General features: G+C 43.1%; 1 protein-coding gene across 4 annotated transcripts in view; it reads right to left on the minus strand.

Moving 5' to 3' along the window:
* Window positions 1–4,626: 4,626 nt before the first annotated feature.
* LOC130275795 (haloacid dehalogenase-like hydrolase domain-containing 5) overlaps window positions 4,627–21,494 on the minus strand; it is a 51,765-nt gene continuing 34,897 nt past the window's right edge. For all 4 annotated transcript variants that reach the window (XM_056524220.1, XM_056524218.1, XM_056524219.1 and 1 more), the window contains exons 2-8: window positions 20,322–20,531; window positions 20,029–20,141; window positions 11,292–11,385; window positions 10,942–10,975; window positions 9,479–9,653; window positions 6,757–6,945; window positions 4,627–5,229 (exon numbers count right to left, since the gene is read on the minus strand). In XM_056524220.1, the coding sequence (XP_056380195.1) occupies window positions 4,824–5,229; window positions 6,757–6,945; window positions 9,479–9,653; window positions 10,942–10,975; window positions 11,292–11,385; window positions 20,029–20,141; window positions 20,322–20,531 (1,221 nt within the window). In that variant the 3' untranslated portion in view covers window positions 4,627–4,823. The remainder of the gene's footprint in view (window positions 5,230–6,756; window positions 6,946–9,478; window positions 9,654–10,941; window positions 10,976–11,291; window positions 11,386–20,028; window positions 20,142–20,321; window positions 20,532–21,494) is intronic.

The raw sequence follows: 21,494 nt of genomic DNA on the forward strand, positions 1-21,494 counted from the left end.
AGGAAAAAACTAATTCTAGAATGCTGGGTCCCGCATTCATAATGAGAACAGAAGTATAGTTTCTGTGTGAATAAAGTGGCAGCAAGTATGCTTGTCCACTGCTCAATTTATTCTCTAAATATTGCTAAGCACTGGTTTTGTCCGCCTAAGTCCCACAGTGAATGGAGCAGTGGCCATGCATGTATTTTGTAGCTCTATTAACTCAGGGAACAATTGACCTCTGTTCCTATGTTCTAGGATAGGCAATAACCCCATCTATTCTAGGATGGGTGGGGAACCCCTGGCCCGTGGGCCTTAGAAGGCTCACAGAATCATCCAGTCCAGCCCATCCAGGTCATAGACCAGTGGTTCTCCACTGGGGTGCTGCAGCATTCTGGTGGGAAAGATGCTCACAGGATGAATTAGCATAACTGGCTTAACACTGCCAGGATTTGAAAACTCTAGAGGCTTCCATGCCTCTAGTGCAGTGATTCCCAACCGGGATGCCGCGGGATTTTGCCATTAATTTTTTTTAAATGTATTTTCCGCCCCAGCCTGCGCACCTGTGACTCACGGCGCCGCAGGGGGGGGAGGGAAACCTGCATGCGTACTGCGCACACAGCGTCCCCCTCCCCCTGCGGCACAGTAAGCCGAAAATGGTGACCTGCTACACAGAAGAGGAGAAGATGCCATGGAACTGCAAGCTGCGCCCCGTGCCAGCTTGCTTAAGGTACTGTACCCTTTCCACCACTCTGTTACCCTCCCCGTCATTCATGTCCACCCTCTTGTCATCCATGTCCATCTTGTCCACCCCCCTGTCACCCATGTTCACCTCCCCTGTCCACCCCCCCAGTCTACCCTGTCCACCCCCTTATTCACCCCCCTTGTCATTCTTGTCCACCCCCTGTCATCCATGTTCACCCTCCCCCATCCACCCCTCTGACCACCCCCTATTCACTTCTCTGTCCCTTTGTCACCCGTCCAGCCTTTCCACCCCTCTGATTCCGTCACCCCAGTCTCCCATGTCCACCCCCCTGACACCCATGTTCAGCCCCCAGTCTACCCCCATATCTACCCCCTATTCACCCGTCACCCCTTTTAACCCCCTTGTCATCCTTGTCCATCCCCTCTGTCACCCATGTATACTCTTCTACACCCCTGTCACCCATATATACTCCTCTGCCACCCATCTGTCACCCATGTACACTCCTGTCACCCATGTACACCCCTCTGCCACCCATCTAAACCCGTCACCCCCTATGCCCGTCACCCATGTACACCCCTCTGTTACCCATGTACACTCTTCTACACCCATCACCCATGTACACTCTTCTACACCCCTCTGTCACCCATGGAAAAAAAGTGCGGCATCTAATAGGTTTGTTTTGCAGGTTTAATGGTGAAAAATTGTGTCTGGAAGAAACTGTCATGATGGCGCAGACCAGAAGGAGAACAGGGAACAACGCTGACGTCATTTGTGAGTTTGTGTCTAAAGCAGCACTTTAACCTACATACCCACAGATTTTGTGTATTGCGGCGCTTTCCCCCCCTTTTTTTTTTTTGCTTGTCAACCTTGGAAGGGGTGCCCCACGAAAAAACTAAAAATTCAGAGGGGTGCCTCGAGCCGAAAAAGGTTGGGAAACACTGCTCGAGTGACACAGTGTGGGAGTCAAACAATACGTGACATCATTGTGCATGTCCCTTTGGTAGATATGCTCCCGACCTGTGGTTGGCAGGAAGAAGCAGTTGAATATGGGTGAGCCCCCCCCCCCAACAGGTAAGAGCCTAGCTTGCCAACTGTATGTAGGACTCCCCGAAAAGAAAGGTAATCTACCAACAGGGGGTATGCTACCTTTAAGGAGGGGTACCTACAGGGGTAAGCTAAATGCATTGGGACAGACCAACCAAATCAAACCTGTAAAAGGAAAAAAAAAAAAAGTGGCAACATCACCAATACCAGCTAGCATTATATATCTCAGAGAGAGGCAGTTCAAGCCATCACATTAGGGGTAAATTATTACATAGCGGCTAATTTTTAAGTTGGTATTTATGGCCCATGGATACGTTTATAAATATCCAAATGGCCCTTGGCAGGAAAAAGGCTTCCCACCCCTGTAACATCACTGTGGAGCCTCGATATAGCCAGACTTTATGAAGGGGGAAAAAAAAAACACACACACACACATAGTAGTTGTGTTGTAAGACATTTTTATTACAACCGTATGGAGAGAATATTCTGTAACAGACTCATAAATAAAATAAAAAAAAAAAATATGCAAGATCTAGGATGTAGACATCAACATGGCAAACATGCGCACAAATAAAAGGAGGCACCAAAAAACTATTCAAGTCACAACCTGGGCACATACTGCCCATCACACTATCGATAATACAGTAGAAAAAGACAAAAAAAAAATTCAGTTTCACTTAAAATGCCCCATTTAAAAATAGTGGAAATGTTCTATAAAAACATTTATGTATTGCACCGAAACATTAGCTGCGGAGACCATCTGTCTCTATATCTTACAATCACAAGCAGCTGTTTCTATACAGTAAGAAGATATCCAGCACCTCCATTTCTTATTGGCTGGTGCTACGGACTGTAGTTTATGTAGGCAAACGGTGTGTTTGTGCATAAAATAACCTTAGGGCTGTGTTACATGGGCGGTATATCCACTTGTCTTATTTTCTATGCAGAGATTATATACTTAGGATATTTACACAAGTAATAGAAAAGCTGAGTCCATGTGACACTCGCTACAGCATTTCAATTGTTTTTTTTGTATTATTGCCAATGAAACAACTTGCAAATAGTCTCCATTATAAATATCCCACAGGTGGTGTATACAGCTCATATGCAAACCCATGTGTCTCCACTGTTAAAGTGTACCTGTCCTTAACAAAAATTTTTTTATAGGATGTAAATAATACGATTATTATGAAAATGTGTATATTTTTGTCCCTACAGCTATTATCTGTTTGTCTCTGTGAGGAGTCCAAATACAGGAAGTGGGGGTGGACAAGCAGGGCTCTGTACACTGAGGACAGGAAGGGCTCAATACACTGAGGACAAGCAGGGCTCTGTGCACTGAGGACAAGCAGGGCTCTGTGCACTGAGGACAAGCAGGGCTCTGTGCACTGAGGACAAGCAGGGCTCTGTGCACTGAGGACAAGCAGGGCTCTGTGCACTGAGGACAAGCAGGGCTCTGTGCACTGAGGACAAGCAGGGCTCTGTGCACTGAGGACAAGCAGGGCTCTGTGCACTGAGGACAAGCAGGGCTCTGTGCACTGAGGCACTGAGGCTTTGTGACACACTCCCAGCTCACACATCAGGATGATTGACAGGCCAGGAGCCTGCACAGAACGCTGCTTGTCCACCTTCACTTCCTGTATTTAGACTCCACATAGAGACACACAGGCAATAGCTGCAGGGACAGCATTTTTTCACCAAAAAATATACAAATTTTTTAACCAATGTATATTACAAATATACAAATAATAATATTATCTACCTTATATAAAAAGTTTTTGCTCACAACAGGTACACTTTAAAGACTACAAACTTAGTGTAGTAATCTTTTACTCTTCTGTGTTCTTTCATCTTCCTATCTTCTGTGTTAGGCTAGGGCTACACGGCAACATTAGTTGTCTGTCAAGAAGATTGGAACTATGAATCACAATGCTGCAACTAAAGATTGTGCATCTGGTCACATTGCAACCCCTAGCCCAATGCAACTGTAAAAACATTTTAACTAGTTGTAAAGTTTCTTGCAACCTCAAAATCCAACTAGCAATGACCGCAACGTTTGTCATATCCGACTTCTCTGCATTTATTTTTTACAGCTAAATCACAAAGTCGTTCAACACAAAGTTGTAGACAAATTCTGGTTGCACAACTTGTCCAAGACTTGACGTTTCACGATCAAAGTCGCCATATAGCCCTTGCCTCACACAAGACTGCAGGACCAGACTACACTAAATTAGTGTAGTCGATGACTAAGGATACACATAGGTCTGTATAGGAGCTGCATACACAAAACAAAGAGATCCATCAGTCTTGAGATTCTCTATTTGTTGCAAATTTACAACTACCAGCATGACCTGTTAGCCGAAAGCCATCAAGATATGCTGAAAATTGTAGTTTTGCAATAGCTGGAGCACCACATGATGCAAAAGAGCATGTACATTGCAGAAACAAAGGGTGAAGTTTACAACTACAACAGGCAAAATTAAGAAGATCATGTCCCCCATCGCCTCCTGGGTTACAGATGGTGTTTGGTGCAGTGTTTCCCAACAGAGGGGCCTCCAGCTGTTGCAAAACTGCAACTCCCGGCATGCCCAGACAGCCTTTGGCTGTCCAGGCATGCTGGGAGTGGCAGTTTTGCAACAGCTGGAGGCACTCTGGTTGGGAATCACTGCCCTAATGTAGAGACCAGGAACCTGTATAGCGGATTCCCTTTAACCAGCCCTAAGTATACAAGGAATATTGACAATATAACTACTAAAAACATAATTCATACACACGACACAAATGAGGGAGAGGGTCAGCTTTTTTTTGTACCAGTGTTCTGGTAACTTATGTGTATTGTTCTATCTTCCTATTATAATATAAATAGGTTTTTTTTTTTAAGTGTCTATACATATATATTTATTTTTTAAAAGGATTAGGGGTAAAAAGATTTAAAAAGCAAAGAGATGAGGGATGGGGGTGGTAAAAAAAAACAAAAAACATGGGGGGTGGCAGTAAAGTGCAGCACAAAATAAACAACAAAGCGGCTTGAGGTTAAATGGGTTATATCCTGATACAATAATATGTATATATATTTCTAACTATATTGAAACCACTATAAAGTCCTCTTATCACTGGTTGGCACAAAGGTTTCTAATTGGAAGATCAGGTCGACAGCAGCATTGACGTCAGGAACGATGTGCCCAGGTTCTACCAAGGCGGGATCGATCCTGAAATCGCGATGACCGTGATATACTGTTTCAGTAACGGACTGTGAAGGGTCGGCAGGCACTTCGGCGTGAGGATTGTAGATCCCTGTGCAGACCAGAACGGACTTGCACTGAGTGGCGCTGGGATAGGAGAGCTCACTTTCCCACACTGCTTCCTCCTCCTGAGACACGGTGGTTACGCGGGCTCCAGAGCCGGCCTGCACCAATGCAGCGGAGCCTTTTCTAGAGTGCCGCTCCTGGAGGTGGCGGTTGTAGAGGTTAGCACCATAGATATCGGTCATAAGGTTGTCCCTGCAAAATAGAAACAGGGAAATTATGTTAGTCCTTATAATAAAGTTATTTAGCCATGTTAGAATTTTACAGTGCATGCAGAATACCCACACAACAGTGCGCCAGCCACAGACAGACGTCGCCCCCCATGACCATTCTACAGCTACACCGAAGACCACCTGACAGTTCTACAGCCACATAGAAGCCCCCCGCTATCACAGTTCTCCAGCCTGTCAAAAACGATGCACGCGCCATGACAGCTCTCCAGCTGCACAGAAGCCCCCCTGCTATGCCACTTCTTCAGCCACACAAAAGACAAGGTGAGCGCGCATCATACACGGTGGGTCCCAGTTGCTATAAGGAACCAGGACCTACGCTAATGCCGGACATCACCGATCGGGCTGATGTCCTGCATTAACCCTTTAGACTAAAAAAGTGAAAGTAAAAGCATCCCACCTGCTCAGTCAGGCTGATCGGGACCATCGCTATAAAGTCGCGATGTCCCGATCAGCTAGGACGCAGCAGGAGGGTGGCTTACCTGCCTCCTGCATGTACGATTGTCCATTGACTGCTCCAAGCCTGAAATCCAGGCTTGAGCAATCACCTGCCGATAACACTGATCAATGCAAAGCTATGGCTTTGCAGGGATCGATGTAAAATATCAGTGTATGCAGTGTTATAGCCCCCTACAGGAGCTATAACACTGAAAAAAAAGTAATAAAAAAAAAAGTTAAAGATCATTTAACCCTTTCCCTAATAAAAGTTTGAATCACCCCCCTTTTCCTATATATATATATATATATATATATATATATATATATATATATATATATATATATATATATATATATATAAAAACAGAATAAAAATATATGTGGTATCGTCGTGTGCATAAATGTCCGAACATAAAATGTCCGAATATAAAAATATATTGTTAATTAAACCCCACGGTCAATGGCGTACGCACAAAAAAATTCCAAAGCCCAAAATAGCGTCTTTTTGGTCACTTTTTATACCATAAAAAAAAATAATGAATAAAAAGCGATCAAAAAGTCGGATTAAAACAAAAAAATTGTACCGCTAAAAACTTCAGATTATGGCACAAAAAGTGAGCCCTCATACCGCCCCATACGTAGAAAAATAAAAAAAAAGTTATAGGGGTCAGAAGATGACAATTTTAAACGAATAAATTTTCCTGCATGTAGTTATGATTTTTTTCAGAAGTAATAAAAAAAAAAAAATCAAACCTATAAGTAGGGTATCATTTTAACCGTATGGACTTACAGAATAAAGATAAGGTGTCATTTTTACCGTAAAATGTACTGTGTAGAAACGAAAGCCCCCAAAAGTTACAAAATGTCGCACAATGATTTTTTTTTTTCTGTTTCGCCGTAGATTTTTGGGTAAAATGACTGATGTCATTACAAAGTAGAATTGGTGGCGCAAAAAATAATCCATCATATGGATTTTTAGGTGCAAAATTGAAAGTGTTATTTTTAGAAGGTGATGAGGAAAAAACGAAAATGCAAAAACTGAATAAGCTGTTACCCTATAGCATAAAGAGTCTGGACAGGCTTGTTCCACTGCATTTCAGCTGCTTTGGTCCGGATGAGGTATTCTGCAAAGTGATAGGTCACCTCGCTGGGTTTTCCCATCAAAGCCTCATATTTCAGCTCCTTTCCTGTTATCTTCTTATAGATGTTTTCTAAGCAAACCATGAAGATCCCATGGCCGAATCTGCAATAAGTGTGAAGCAGTGAAGAAGAGTCAGTAGAAGCAGATGAACAGAATGTTGTCTGCCTGAGGTGTTGCATAGAATCTTTTTTCAAATTAACACTAGAGGGAGCAACTGAGCTGCAGATGGAATTTTTTTTTAATAATGTCTTCATTGTTTACAGAAATTAGACTCACTGATTTTAATTCATGTTAAGTGATTATTTTTTTTTTAAGTATAATTTATTATATTATTGTTATCAAAATTGTATTAAGAATAATGATTGTTGTTTTATTATTATAATTATTAATAAAATAAATGACATTTCTTTTTTCATATAGTGCCAACAAATTCTGCAGCACCTTACAATTTTACTTTTTAGGGTAGGGTCACATGTGCCGTATTTTGCTGCGAATTTTCTGCAGCTGCTTTTGGAACCCATTGACTTCAATGGGTAGAAAAACATACCCTGAATGTGCTATTCATGCTGCTATTCATGCTGCTCATACAATGCAAAGATTTAATTAAATTAAATAATTACATTTTATAATTATTAAATATTTTTATTAAGAAACAATTTTATTATGAATAATGTTAAAATATTATTCATAATACAAATATGAAATGATAAAATACTTTTATTATTATTATTAATGCTAAAATATTATTCATAGTAAAATTATTATAATTTTATATTTTTATTATGAATAATAATAACAACAACAACAATATCATCAAAATGGGAGAAAAGGCAATTGAGATCCAGAATTGCATGGCTGTCTTAAAAATTATCTAAACACCCAAAGGTGCGGTCAGTGAATGGAAATGGTTTCCATTCAGTGGCAAAAAACAAAAAATGATCATGATCATGTCTAGTTCAAATAAGGACAAGGGTTATTAATCCCTTCCTAATATTTACCAACTACAGAGCTGTTGGAAATTACTTTGGGCAAACTAAGATACATGTAAAACAAATGGTGATGGTGCAGTGGACAATAAGACAGGAATGGTGGTTGGGGATGGCTATATTTCCCCATGGTCCCAGTCGTAGGTGGATACCAGGTTCAGGAAGTGCATACTTCATTCAGCGAAAGCTGGATGAGATATGGGCTATCAAAGACATAAATTCCCTAGCAAGCTAAGTCTTGCCAGGGATTTTAACTAAGTCCTGTTATAGGTCCTGGATTCTTATTGGATTAAAGGCAGGTTTGGTAGGGGGGGGGGATTTCCATTCCCTTCCGGGGCCAGTCCAGATTTTCAGGTTGGCCCCAAGTCAGTACAGGTGCTGATGCCAATTACTACTGGACTTACAAGAGGTGTAACCAAGTCTGCAGTCAGAGGAACCTCTAATGAAAGTTGGAGTCATGAGGTGGACAGCCTTAAAAAGGGGACATTTACCTGTATGAGTAACACATTTTTGGTGGCTGTTGTTGGGCGGCTGGTAGAAAGCCACCTGTACAAAGAGGGAAGATTTTGTGTAGTTAGCACTGGAGAAACAGGATTTATTTTGTATCTGTTTGTGCCGGAAGTTAAATGCTGACTGTGTACAATAAAAAAAGAGGTTGCAGAAGCACTCTTGGTAAAAAAAAAAAAAAAAAAAAATGGAGGCTCTTAGCACCCTTTTTGATCAAAACGTGTCCCCAATGAGCATGTTAGGGTCCAGCCGAAGTGAGGCCACCTCTGCATGGTGGAGGTAGACACATTTTGATCAAAAAGTGCACTAAGAGCCTCATATATATTTATTTTTTATTTTATAAAACCAAGAGTGCTGCTGCAACCTTCTTTTTTCTGTACTTTGCATTTGCCACAGCAGTGCTTATTAGGTAGTTGTGCAGATAATTTTTATTTTTGCTGCTGAACTGGTTTTGTTACTGAAAAATAAACACAGTAGAAGCCCTGTGTAAAGGTTACTTCTGTATCCCGGTCTGGCTGCTATTTTGCAGCTAGTTGACTGGTTCTACAGGGCTAATCTCCCAGAAAACCTTGATGTGATGGCAGAGATCTCTGACTTTTGCAGCTTAACCCCTTAGATGCTGCGTTTAGTAGCTACTGTGGCATATAAGAGGTGGAGACTATCACCCCATCATCCTCTACAATAGGATTGTGCAGTGCTGATGTGTCGTCATGGCATTGGGGCCTAATGAAGGCTTCCACGTCTGCCATCTTCACATATCTCTTAGGCTCCATCTGAGGCAATGTCTATTACAATGTCTGTCAATGTAAAGCTTTTTTCACACAGTGTCTTGTAGAATCTGTCAGGCTGGGTTCACACCACGTTTTCTTAAATACGGTTCCCGTATACGGTTTGGAGGAGGGGGGCGGGGCTTAATTGCAGCGCCCGCACTCAGCCGTATTCGGGAACCGTATTTAATGCAAGTCTATGAGCCAACCGGAGTGAACCGCAGCCTCCGGTCGGCTTCGTTTTCGGCCGTATGCGGTTTCCCGACCGCAGGCAAAAACGTGGTGTGAACCCAGCCTCAGAAGGGATTTAGCACATCTGATAAATGCCACCAAGCGTACTATTGAAACAAGAACCAATAGCGTTGAAACCTTTACCTGGGTGAGCGAGCCTCAGCCATCCACATCAGATCCATGTTACAGGCCAGCAGAGGGATGTGGGGATAGTTGTCATTTTGATGGAGTTTCGCAGGGTGACCACCAGTCAATAAAACATCAATGATGATCTGAAGATTGGTTTCCCATCGAGTAGGTTCTCCAAAAAGAATTACAGCTGAAAGAAAAAGGATCTTTATTACAAGGGCCATACCTTTTATATAAATATTTTAGTCAACATAAATGAGAATGGTTATTCTTTTGCAGGTCAAATTGTATTCTTTGTAGATTTCCTTCAATGTGTGGTACAATTATGGTGATCCAAATTGTGTATCTGTTTTCGGATCAGTAAGGGTAATGTCTGTTGCTGGAATACCCTCTTTAACATGCATTGAAACAATATCACAAAATACCAGTGTTCTTGTCCTTCTAGGTTTGGCATTGTAATGCAGCAGTGGTCTCCAAATTTTGGGCCCCCTAATCTATCCAAAGGAAAGAGGATAAGATGTCTGATCGCAGGGGTCCTGCAGCTGGTGCCCTCAGGATCTCTGTTCAGCCCCTGGAGTTTGTTTAGGACACTGGGTGCCGGCGGCGGTGGTCATGACTTCACAGCCCCACCTCCTCAATGTAAGTCTATTGGAGGGGGGCGCCCTCTCCCATAGACTTGCATTGAGGGGGCGTAGCATGACATCATGAGGGGCGTGGCCATGACGTCATGACCCCCGCCGCCCGCTCCAAGTGTTCGGAACAAAATGTTCCAAACACTGGGGCAGCAGAGTACCCCATTAAGTCAAATGAGATAAACCTGTAGATTTCAGACAGTCAGCTCCCTAAAGGGGTTTGCCATAATGAAAACTTCTCACCTAACCATGGGATGGGCGCTAGGTGTCTGGTGGGGGTCAAACAACTAGGACCCCCACTAATTAGATAAACAGGGAGGAGGTCCTGAGTTCCCATATGAAAAGAGAAGCAGTTAAGCATGTGCACTGCTGTCCCATTTATTGACTATGTGCGGCAGTACTCAGCTATCTCCAACTGTGGTCACAGACAATAATAGGCAGCGGCAGTGCGTATGCCACTCCATTCTGCCAAAAGACTTGGGACCCCATTCTTGACATCCCTTGAGAGTGAGCCCTTTAGGGTTTCCTACAGACATTAGATTAGACTGCAATCTAGTGCCTATAGAAGACTGTTAGACATTCTTCACAGTGCACCCCTGAAGGTCAGGAAGGTCGGGAGGTGATAAGTCACAGCCTACATAAACATTAAAGAGTGACTCTTTCACTCCATATAATTGGATTTGATTGACAGCTGGTGAATTTAGCATGCTTCTGCTTTTAGTTACGATCACAATGGGTCTCTAAGACACAATTCACTCTAGACTTTTGACATGATATTTTCATTTCAACTTAAGTTGTACGCAGCTATGAATAAAAAAAATAAAAAAAAGGAACGGCACAACATACCATCTATTTTGGGAATATCTACTGCTGCAGACGGCTGTCAATGACAAAACAACAGAGATTACATATTATTCTGCAAAGTCACTTCTGGTTACAAGTTATTAAACAGAGATAGGTTTATAGCTGAAGTAAAGGTCACAGCCGGGAAGAACTGGTGTTATGTACAAGGCTGGCGCTCCAGCTGGCACTATTAGTAAGTCACAGGAACCAACATGGCATTATAAGGGGGTAGATAGAGACACACGATCAATCATGCATGTATAGGAAGGGTTGTTCAACATGGGGAAATGAAAATAGGCGCCAACTATTACACACTATAGATGACATTAAAACAGGGAGTATACAACACTTACCAGTATGTTAGGTCTTCTGGTATGGTCCACCATATCTAGGAAAGGGTAGGACTCCCGCACAGAGTCTACTGTGATAGGATTCGAAAATCCTAAACTGATCGACAAGTTAAGGAAAATGGATCCAGAGACAAGAAGACACGAAATGTGTAACTTTCCCACAGCGCTAGTCACGATATGGGAATATCAGTCTGCTTTAGTAAATATTATTGCTCCTAATTCTAGAGCATCTTTTACTTAGAACTCTGCATTGTTCTGAACCTCTGTTTCTCCTTCTGGAAATGTAAAATATGTAAAAAAAAAAATTATAAAAAACACTACAGTTATGTTCCGGCATTCTGACATCCGTTATTCAGCAATAATGAGTCATGAAAAAAAATGGATGAAATAACTGAATAAAACGGATGATAACTGATGACCAATTTTAAAGGGGTACTCCACCCCTAGACATCTTATCCCCCAATCGGGGGGATCCCGCCGCTGGAGACCCCCGCAATATAGCATGCGGCACCCACCTGTTTCTGCTCCGGAAGCGCTAGAGGGTCTGGGTCCCTACCACGGAAGATCATGACGTCACGCCTGCCCCCTGAATGCAAGTCTATAGACTTGCATTGAGGGAGCGGGCACGATATCACACGGGGACGGAGTCATGACGTCATGATCTTCCGTTGCCGTGGTCGGGACCCAGAACCTCCAGTGCTTCCGGAGCAGAAACAGGTGGGTGCCGCATGCTATTTTGCGGGGGTCCCCAGCGGCGGCACCCCAGCGATCAGACATCTTATCCCCTATCCTATCTTATTTCCATGTGACTTCCAGGTTGTAATGCTGTACTGAGCATGCCCAGTACAAAAAAACGGATCATAACAAAATGGACAATAATGGATATTAACGAATGTTTTTTGTGAACATCCGTTTCCCATAGACTTCAATGTAAAATTTTAACTCACGTTATTTCACCTTTATTTTTGCCTGAACAAAAATGAGTGCATGCACAGTCTTTTTTGCCGACAAAAATAACAGATCAGTAAAAACTGACACACCTGATGCAAAAAAAGGATGGTCAAAAAATCCCATTGACATGAATGGGATTTTTTGATGGTGGTTTTCAGGACTATTTGACGGGAGTAATGACGGAGGTTTTTACAGCAAGATACCTGTAGTGTGAAAGGGGCCTTAATAGGGGATGTCCTTACAGTCTCATATTTATAGGAGGAACTACATAATGCAGAGTTTTAAGGAAAAACATTCTATATATTGATAAGCCCTGCCAGCGCCTCTGTACCTTTATTTTTTCCTTTCATCTAGGTACGGGCTAAGCGTTTCTTCTGGCCGAAACTAGTTGCAGGTAAATAAGTCACAAAGCAGCCAGTGACCGGCCTTAATGTCTTCCTTGTTATGGGTATTTATATCTGCTGGCAGAATTTCCTGACTAAATACGAAGAGAAACCATTGGGTTTCTTGAAGTGGTGTTTACCTGGAAAATCCCAGTGGTTAATGAAAAACTCCGTGAAAGTTCATAAACTTTATATTATCATCTAAGTAAAATAACAGTACGGTTGTCATGCATTGGAACCAGATCGCATCTACATTGACAGCAAATGTTGTGACTGGTCAGAAGCATCGGCTCCATCTAATCCAGCGGCGAGCTCTAGTTCCCCTCGCTTTCTAACCTACTTTCTGCTGTTAGTGCTGTTTATATTGGGACAGAAGAACACGGATAACGTCTACTATCAGTACTTATACCCACTGTAGACCACCACTGCAATGTCCTTGGGAAGCAGAGCATACGTCATAAGTTTATCAGCTCTGGCTACTCTATCTATACAAGGGTTTCCCAACCAGTGTGCCTCCAGCTGTGGCAAAACTACAACTACAGAGGAGGACAAGGTTCAATACTCTCTAACCCAAGGCATTAAAAAGATGGGATGATCCCACACTCACCGTGGCCATTGCTGGGTCAAAGAAGGCACATGGAAGGAACGAGGTTGGAGAGGTAGACGGGGGCTCAGAGGCAAACACTGGTGGTTTTGTGCTAATTAGCACTTCTTCCGACCTCCGGTGTTTGCCTCTGAGCCCCCGTCTACCTCTCCAACCTCGTTCCTTCCATGTGCCTTCTTTGACCCAGCAATGGCCACGGTGAGTGCGGATCATCCCATCTTTTTTTAATGCCTTGGGTTACTGAGTATTGAACCTTGTCCTCCTCTGTCCTCTGGAATTGTTAGATTTAGACTATTCGATAAGGAATTTTCTACTGCATGTAAATATTTACTAGTAATAAAAGGCTTCCCTTCTGTGTTAAGGATGTCCAAAATTCAGAGGACTGCCCTGGAATCTAAAGCAGAGACTATTAATGAAGGTTTGTGGGTCAATATTTGCTCAGGCACCCTGCTGCTCAGGAAATCAATATGACGTTATAAGGATGAAACGTGAATATCTGATAAATTACGTCACCTGCAAGTCAACAGGTCAGGGCCAAAAACGCCATCATTTTGTTGCAGATTAGGAGATAGAGATATTTGGGACAATATTTTAACAATCTTCAACATTATATTAAGAGTGTTACTGACTTTTAAATGAAATTTTGACATGTCTCAACAGTCAAATGTTAAGATCGTTCAGATCATTAGTTATAGCCAGGTTAAGCGTGTGGCAGTGCACTTCACTCCCTGGTTTGGCATGCGGTCTGAGTGGTTACAAGAGATAGGCGCCAATATACTGTATGGAGCCTATCTGCTGCAACCATTCGGAATTAGTGTCAAGCCAGGAAGTGAAGCGCAACTGCCATGCGTTCCCCGAGCAATCAGAGGGGGTCTGGGCACAGAATCCCAGACTAATCTAAAACTTTTGACTGATCTGTGCGAAATGCCAAGTTACTTTACTTTAAAGAGTAACTGTCATCAAAACATATTTTCTAAACAAACTCAGATTATGTTCCCTAAATACACCCCTCCTGCTCTTAAATTATTTTTCTGAGTATTAAAAAAAGCTGTGCATCATACCTTTCCCCTTACACCCATTGTACAAGCTCCCAGAAGAAGAAAGTGGGCATTCCCCAGCAGGCATGACATCACTGAAGCCTGAGAGAGCTATGCCTCGCCATGCCCCACATGCACTTCCTGAGTTTGGTCTCCTGCCAGGCCCGGGAGGAGACCAAACTAACAGTTTGGCTTGTGCAGGGAACAGAGCCACCTAGTGGCCATTTCTTCTATCACATTAAAAACATAACGATTGTCAATTTTAACAGCACTTGAGTAGCAAAGTGATATATATATGTTAATTCACCTATCCTATGTTTGTTGTTGACATATAAATAACGTGTGCCAAGTTTCATATTAATATCTTTAGCCGTTTGGAAGTTTCTGTGGAACATACACACACACGTTGAGTTATATATATATATATATATATATATAACTCAACGTGTGTGTGTGTGTGTATGTTCCACAGAAACTTCCAAACGGCTAAAGATATTAATATGAAACTTGGCACACGTTATTTATATGTCAACAACAAACATAGGATAGGTGAATTAACCCTTACTCACCCCCATTTCCCAGGGGCGGGGTTTATGTTTAAAGTCCTATACAAGTCTATGGAAAATATATGTTACTGCATAACTTCCAAAGGGCTGGAGATATTTCGATAATACTTGGTCACATGTTACTTATATGTCCACTTAAAATATAGGATAGTTAATTTAACCCTTAACTACCCCCAGTTGTGAGGGTCGGGGTTTTTGTTTAACCTGTTGGGGACGAAGGGCGTATGCATACGCCCTTGCGTCCTGGTACTTAAGGACGAAGGGCGTATCCATACGCCCGTGGGAATTTCGGCCCCTGCCGCGCGCCGGGCGGGGACCGGGCCGGGGTGACTGCTGATATTTATCAGCAGGTACCCCGTGCAAATGCCCAGGGTGGTCATTAGACCCCCCCATGTCGGCGATCGGCGCAAATCGCAAGTGAATTCACACTTGCGATTTGTGCCGATTCCGGGTCATTACGCGTCTATGGTGACCCGGTGACCCGGAATAGAAGGGGGATCGCGGGTGTCTAAGACACCCACGATCCCCCTAAAGCGATAGGAGTGAGGTGGCATGGGTGCCACCCCTCCTATCTCTGCTATTGGTGGTCTAGATGCGACCACCAATAGCAGATCAGGGGCGGAGGGGTTTACTTTCGTTTTCCCCGTCCTGCCCTCCCACAATAGGCGGGGCAGAACGGGGAAAATGAAGAGGAGCGGCGCCGGAGTCCACTTACCCCTCCAGAGGCAGCGGAGCGACGGGGATCGGCGGCGGCGACGGAGATCTGCGGCGGCGTGCGGCAGAAGAGGACGGCTCCCGGATGCGACGGAAGCCGGTGAGTAGTTGCATAGCAACATCTAGAGGGCTACAGTCTGAGACCACTATAGTGGTCTCTAGACTGTAGCCCTCCAGATGTTGCAAAACTACAACTCCCAGCATGCCCAGACAGCTGTTTGCTGTGTGGGCATGCTGGAATTTGTAGTTTTGCAACAGCTGGAGGTCTGCAGTTTAGAGACCACTGCACAGTGATCTCTATATTGCCCTCTAGATCTTGCAAAACTACAACTCCCAGCATGCCCACACAGCTGTTTGCTGTCTGGGCATGCTGGGAGTTGTAGTTTTGCAACATCTGGAGGTCCACAGTTTGGAGATCACTGTTCAGTGGTCTCTAAATTGTAGCACTCCAGATGTTGCAAAACTACAAATTCCAGCATGCCCACACAGCAAACAGCTGTCTCGGCATGCTGGGAGTTGTAGTTGCGTACCTCCAGCTGTTGCATAACTACATCTCCCAGCTTGCCCTTCTGTGATCAGACATGCTGGGAATTGTAGTTTTGCAACAGCTGGAGGCACACTGGTTGGAAAATACTGAGTTGGGTTCTGTTACCTAACTCAGTATTTTCCAACCAGTGTGCCTCCAGCTGTTTCAAAACTACAACTCCCAGCATGTACTGACAGACCGTGCATGCTGGGAGTTGTAGTTTTGAAACAGCTGGAGGTTTGCCCCCCCCCCCCATGTGAACGTACAGGGTACATTCACACGGGCGGGTTTACAGCAAGTTTCCTGCTTCAAGTATGATCTGCGGCAAATTTTTCGCCGCAGCGCAAATTCCTAGCGGGAAACTCACCGTAACCCGCCAGTGTGAATGTACCCTAAAAACACTACACTACACTACCACCTAATAAAGAGTAAAACACTACATATACACCCCCTTACACTGTCCCCCCCCCAATAAAAATAAAAAACGTATTGTACAGCAGTGTTTCCAAAACGGAGCCTCCAGCTGTTGCAAAACAACAACTCCCAGCATTTCCGGACAGCCACTGATTGTCCAGGCATGCTGGGAGTTTAGCAACAGCTGGAGGCACCCTGTTTGGGAATCACTGGCGTAGAATACCCCTATGTCCACCCCTGTGCAATCCCTAATTTAGTCCTCAAATGCGCATGTGCTCTCTCACTTTGGAGCCCTGTCGTATTTCAAGGAAACAGTTTAGGGCCACATATGGGGTATTTCCGTACTCGGGAGAAATTGCACTACAAATTTTGGGGGGCTTTTTCTCCTTTTACCCCTTATGAAAAGGAAAAGTTGGGGTCTACACCAGCCTGTTAGTGTAAAAAAAAAAATTTTTTACACTAACATGCTGGTGTTGCCCTTTACTTTTTATTTTCACAAGAGGTAAAAGGAAAAAAAGACCCCCAAAATTTGTAACACAATTTCTGCTGAGTACGGAAATACCCCATATGTGGGCGTAAAATGCTCTGCGGGCGCATAACAAGGCTCAGGAGTGAAAGAGCACTATGTACATTTGAGGCCGAAATGGGTGATTTGCACAGGGGTGGCTGATTTTCCAGCGGTTCTGACATAAATGCAAAATAATAAATACCCACATGTGACCCCATTTTGGAAACTACACCCCTCACGGAATGTAATAAGGGGTACAGTGAGCATTTACACCCCACAGGGGTCTGACAGATTTTTGGAACAGTGATCCGTGAAAATGAAAAATGTAATTTTTTTGTTTGCACAGCCCACTGTTCCAAAGATCTGTCAAACGCCAGTGGGGTGTAAATGCTCACTGCACCCCTTATTACATTCCGTGAGGGGTGTAGTTTCCAAAATGGGGTCACATGTGGGGGGGGGGGGGTTCACTGTTCTGGCACCACGGGGGGCTTTGTAAATGCACATGGCCCCCGACTTCCATTCCAAACAAATTATCTCTCTAAAAGCTCAATGGCGCTCCTCCTCTTCTGAGCATTGTAGTTCGCTCGCAGTGCACTTGACGTCCACATATGGGGTATTTCCATACTCAGAAGAAATGGGGTTACAAATTTTGGGGGGCATTTTCTCCTATTACCCTTTGTAAAAAAGTAAAATTTGGGGAAAAACCAGCATTTTAGTGGAAAAATATTTTTTTTTCATTTACACATCCGACTTTAACAAAAAGTTGTCAAACACCTGTGGGGTGTTAAGGCTCACCGTACCCCTTGTTACGTTCCTTGAGGGGTGTCGTTTCCATAATAGTGTGCAATGTTTTTTTTTTTGCTGTTCTGGCACCATAGGGGCTTCCTAAATGGGACATGCCCCCCAAAAACCATTTCAGAAAAACTCACTCTCCTAAATCCCATTGTCGCTCCTTCCCTTCTGAGCCCTCTACTGCGCCCGCCAGACACTTGATATACACATATGAGGTATTTTCTTACTCGAGAGAAATTGGGTTACAAATTTTGAGAGGATTTTTTTCCTTTTACCCCTTGTAAAAATTCAAAAACTGGGTCTACAAGAACATGCGAGTGTAAAAAATGAAGATTTTGAATTTTCTCCTTCACTTTGCTGCTATTCCTGTGAAACACCTAAAGGGTTAACACACTTACTGATTGTCATTTTGAATACTTTGAGGGGTGCAGTTTTTATAATGGGGTATCGGGTATTTCTAACCAGAAGACCCTTCAAATCCACTTCAAACCTGAACTGGTCCCTGAAAAATTCCGATTTTGAAAATTTTGCGAAAAATTGGAAAATTGCTGCTGAACTTTGAAGCCCCCTGATGTCTTCCAAAAGTAAAAACTCGTCAATTTTATGATGCAAACATAAAGTAGATATATTGTATATGTGAATCGATACATAATTTATTTGGAATATCCATATTCCTTATAAGTAGAGAGCTTCAAAGTTAGAAAAATGCAAAATTTTCAAATTTTTCATGAAATTTTTGCATTTTTCACCTAGAAAGGATGCAAGTATCGCCGAAAATTTACCACTAACATAAAGTAGAATATGTCACGAAAAAACAATCTCGGAATTAAATTTATAACTAAAAGCATTCCAGAGTTATTAATGCTTAAAGTGACAGTGGTCAGATTTGCAAAAAATGCTCCCGTCCTTAGGGTCATAATGGGCTCCGTCCCCAAGGGGTTAAAGTCCCATGCAAATCAATGGGAAATGTATGTTCCCACATAACTTCTGTACAGCTGGAGATATTTCAATACCTGGTACACATATTACGGGTCGGGATAGGAGGACGGGATGGGAGGTCAAGATAGTAGTACGGGATGGTCGGGTTAGGAGGAGGGGATATGAGGAGGGGATATATGAGGAGGGGATATGACAACAATATATGGTGATGGGATTTGAAGTCAAAAGTTTCGTCCTTTGTTGATTTTCCTCCCCAACAAGGATTAGGAAGGAAAAGCCGGGCAACGCCGGGTACTCAGCTAGTAATTACATAAAGAACAATATATTAAAAGTTTACTTTGGTGACAGGTAATCTTTAAATGAGAGTAACACTTTAAAGGAAAAAATTTTCAGTAGTCTGTAGTTTTGACCCCCCTTCCCCAACTGCTTTAGCTAAAAATACCCTTATATTGGTGTTCAAAAATAAGCGTAAAATCACTCATGTTAGTGTTATACTGAGTGTCCACCAGGGATTCCTTTAAGGTGTTATCCTAAGATTACGCCTTATCACCTATCAACAAGGTTACAAATGAGTAGACAGACCGCCACCGATCAAGAGAAGAGGGGTCACATGACCACTTGTGTGAATCGAGCTGTAATCAGGCATGCACACTGCCACTCCATTCACTTGCTGTAGGATTTCTGAAGATAGCCAAGATCTGCACTAAGTCTTATAAAGAGTATATGGAGCTGCATCATACAAGCTCAATCACAGCTACATTCAGGCAAGGGAACGGGTGATCCCCATTCTTGTGATAGTTGGGGGGGGTCCAACCAACCAGACACTTGAGACCAATCCTGTGAATAGGTGACGAGTTATAATCTTTGGACAGCCCCTTTAGCCAATGAACTGTCCTGACCTTAGAACAGTAAAAACTACTCCCCTTTGTTTTCAAGTAGCGGCAGCAGTGGTCCCCTGCATCATAACACGTGCAATCCATGGGACCACTATGGCCATCACTCAAGAGCAGTACAATACAAAGTGCAGCATAACTTGGCCTACCAATAGATCAGGAGGTCTTGGATTGCAGATCATTTGTGTTTCAATAGGTGGGATGGCTGATGTGTGGGAGGAAGTAAAATGACCTCATACTTACAAACTATAGAACTATGGGATGTGTAGTTTAGAAAACGAAATACCCAGTTCTGGCAGGTATATACTACTAAAATCACCTTATGGTGGATAACCCCTTTAAACAATGTTTTCATGTGCTGCAGAGACAGGATGTGATATCAAGATTTAAAAAAAATAAAATAAAAAGGATACTATTTTGCAATATCCAGAACGGGTCCCTGTCCAGATACCAAGACACACTTATCGTGATACTGTCTGAACATGCGGAGCGGACTGTGGGACATCATCACTTGATCCTGGGAAATCTGGGAAGGATAAGAAGGTCATACATTATTAGAAGTGACATCAGGAATATATTGTATAGCATTATAAATACTATATGGAATATATAAAATATTAGGAAAGGATCGGACTTCTTCAGTTGCATACACAGAGCTTTATTTATGTTAGTCTCATACCCAATGAAGGAAATCCAGTATACTCACCGTCACACCCAGTATGTCTGACAGCTGATCCGCTTTGGTCTGGCGCAGGCAGTTTCCTGCATTAGTGACAAAGACGACTGGCACCAAGAACTGGCCCTGGCTGTTTACCAACTTCTGAAAGGCTTTTTTAGCAGCGGGGATCGGGGTCTTTCCTCGGACCAGCACGCCATCGATGTCAAACAACAGACCGAACGATGGCTGGAAGCTCGACTAAAAAGAGACAAAGAAATTGACACATTATGCATTGAAGAGACCACCCACCTGGATGCCTTTATAGACTAGTGATCTTCAAACTGTGGACCTCCAGCTGTTACAAAACTACAACTCCCAGCATGCCCGGACAGCCAACGGCTGTCCGGGCATGCTGGCAGTTGTAGTTTTGCAACAGCTGGAGCTCCACAGTTCAGAGACCACTGTTCTAGACCAATAGTCATTGCCAAAAGGAAGCTTCCTCAGAATATGCCATCCACATTATATACACAGTATCCTATAAGTGAGTCCACCCCTCACATTTTTGTCAGGTGACAACACTGAAGAAATGATCCTCTGCTACAATGTAATGTAGTGAGAGCTCAGCCTTTTTTTTTGGGGGGGGGGGGGGGGGTGTAAGGGTGTTTAAAGTTTATTAATTCATACAACAAAAAGCGATAATCCCAAGTATTCCCATACAGACACATTTCTACACAGAGACCTAGTAAAACTAATATAAGACGGGTGGGGGGGGGGACAAAATTAAATAAAAGGGGTTATCCAGGAGGGAATTGAAAAATAGAAGTAGTTTTGTTGAAAAATGTATAAAACTTTACTTGAAAAATAGAAAGTAATTTCTTTCATAAACAGCTCCCTGTCTGTCTCCAGGTTGCGTGTGGTTCTGCAGCTCAGTTCCATTGAAATAAATGGAGCCAAACTGTAACACCACACCCAACCGGAAGACAGACGTTGAGCTGTTTTTGAAATAAATGACCTCTGTTTTTCTATTCCTGGATGACCCCTTCAATATAAAGATGTCAGTATGGGCAGAATTAAATCCAAAATACCAATCCTAGTGGGCCAAAGCGAAAGCAGGATAGCAAAATTCGCAAAAAGGCAAGGTGGAGGAACACGAGTGGCCCACACATCCCCCACCCCACAACACTACCACTGCTTTTACATTTTCGCCCCTTCCCACTCTGG

Source organism: Hyla sarda, chromosome 6 (assembly GCF_029499605.1).
Source record: "Hyla sarda isolate aHylSar1 chromosome 6, aHylSar1.hap1, whole genome shotgun sequence".
NCBI classification, from domain to species: Eukaryota; Metazoa; Chordata; class Amphibia; order Anura; family Hylidae; genus Hyla; species Hyla sarda.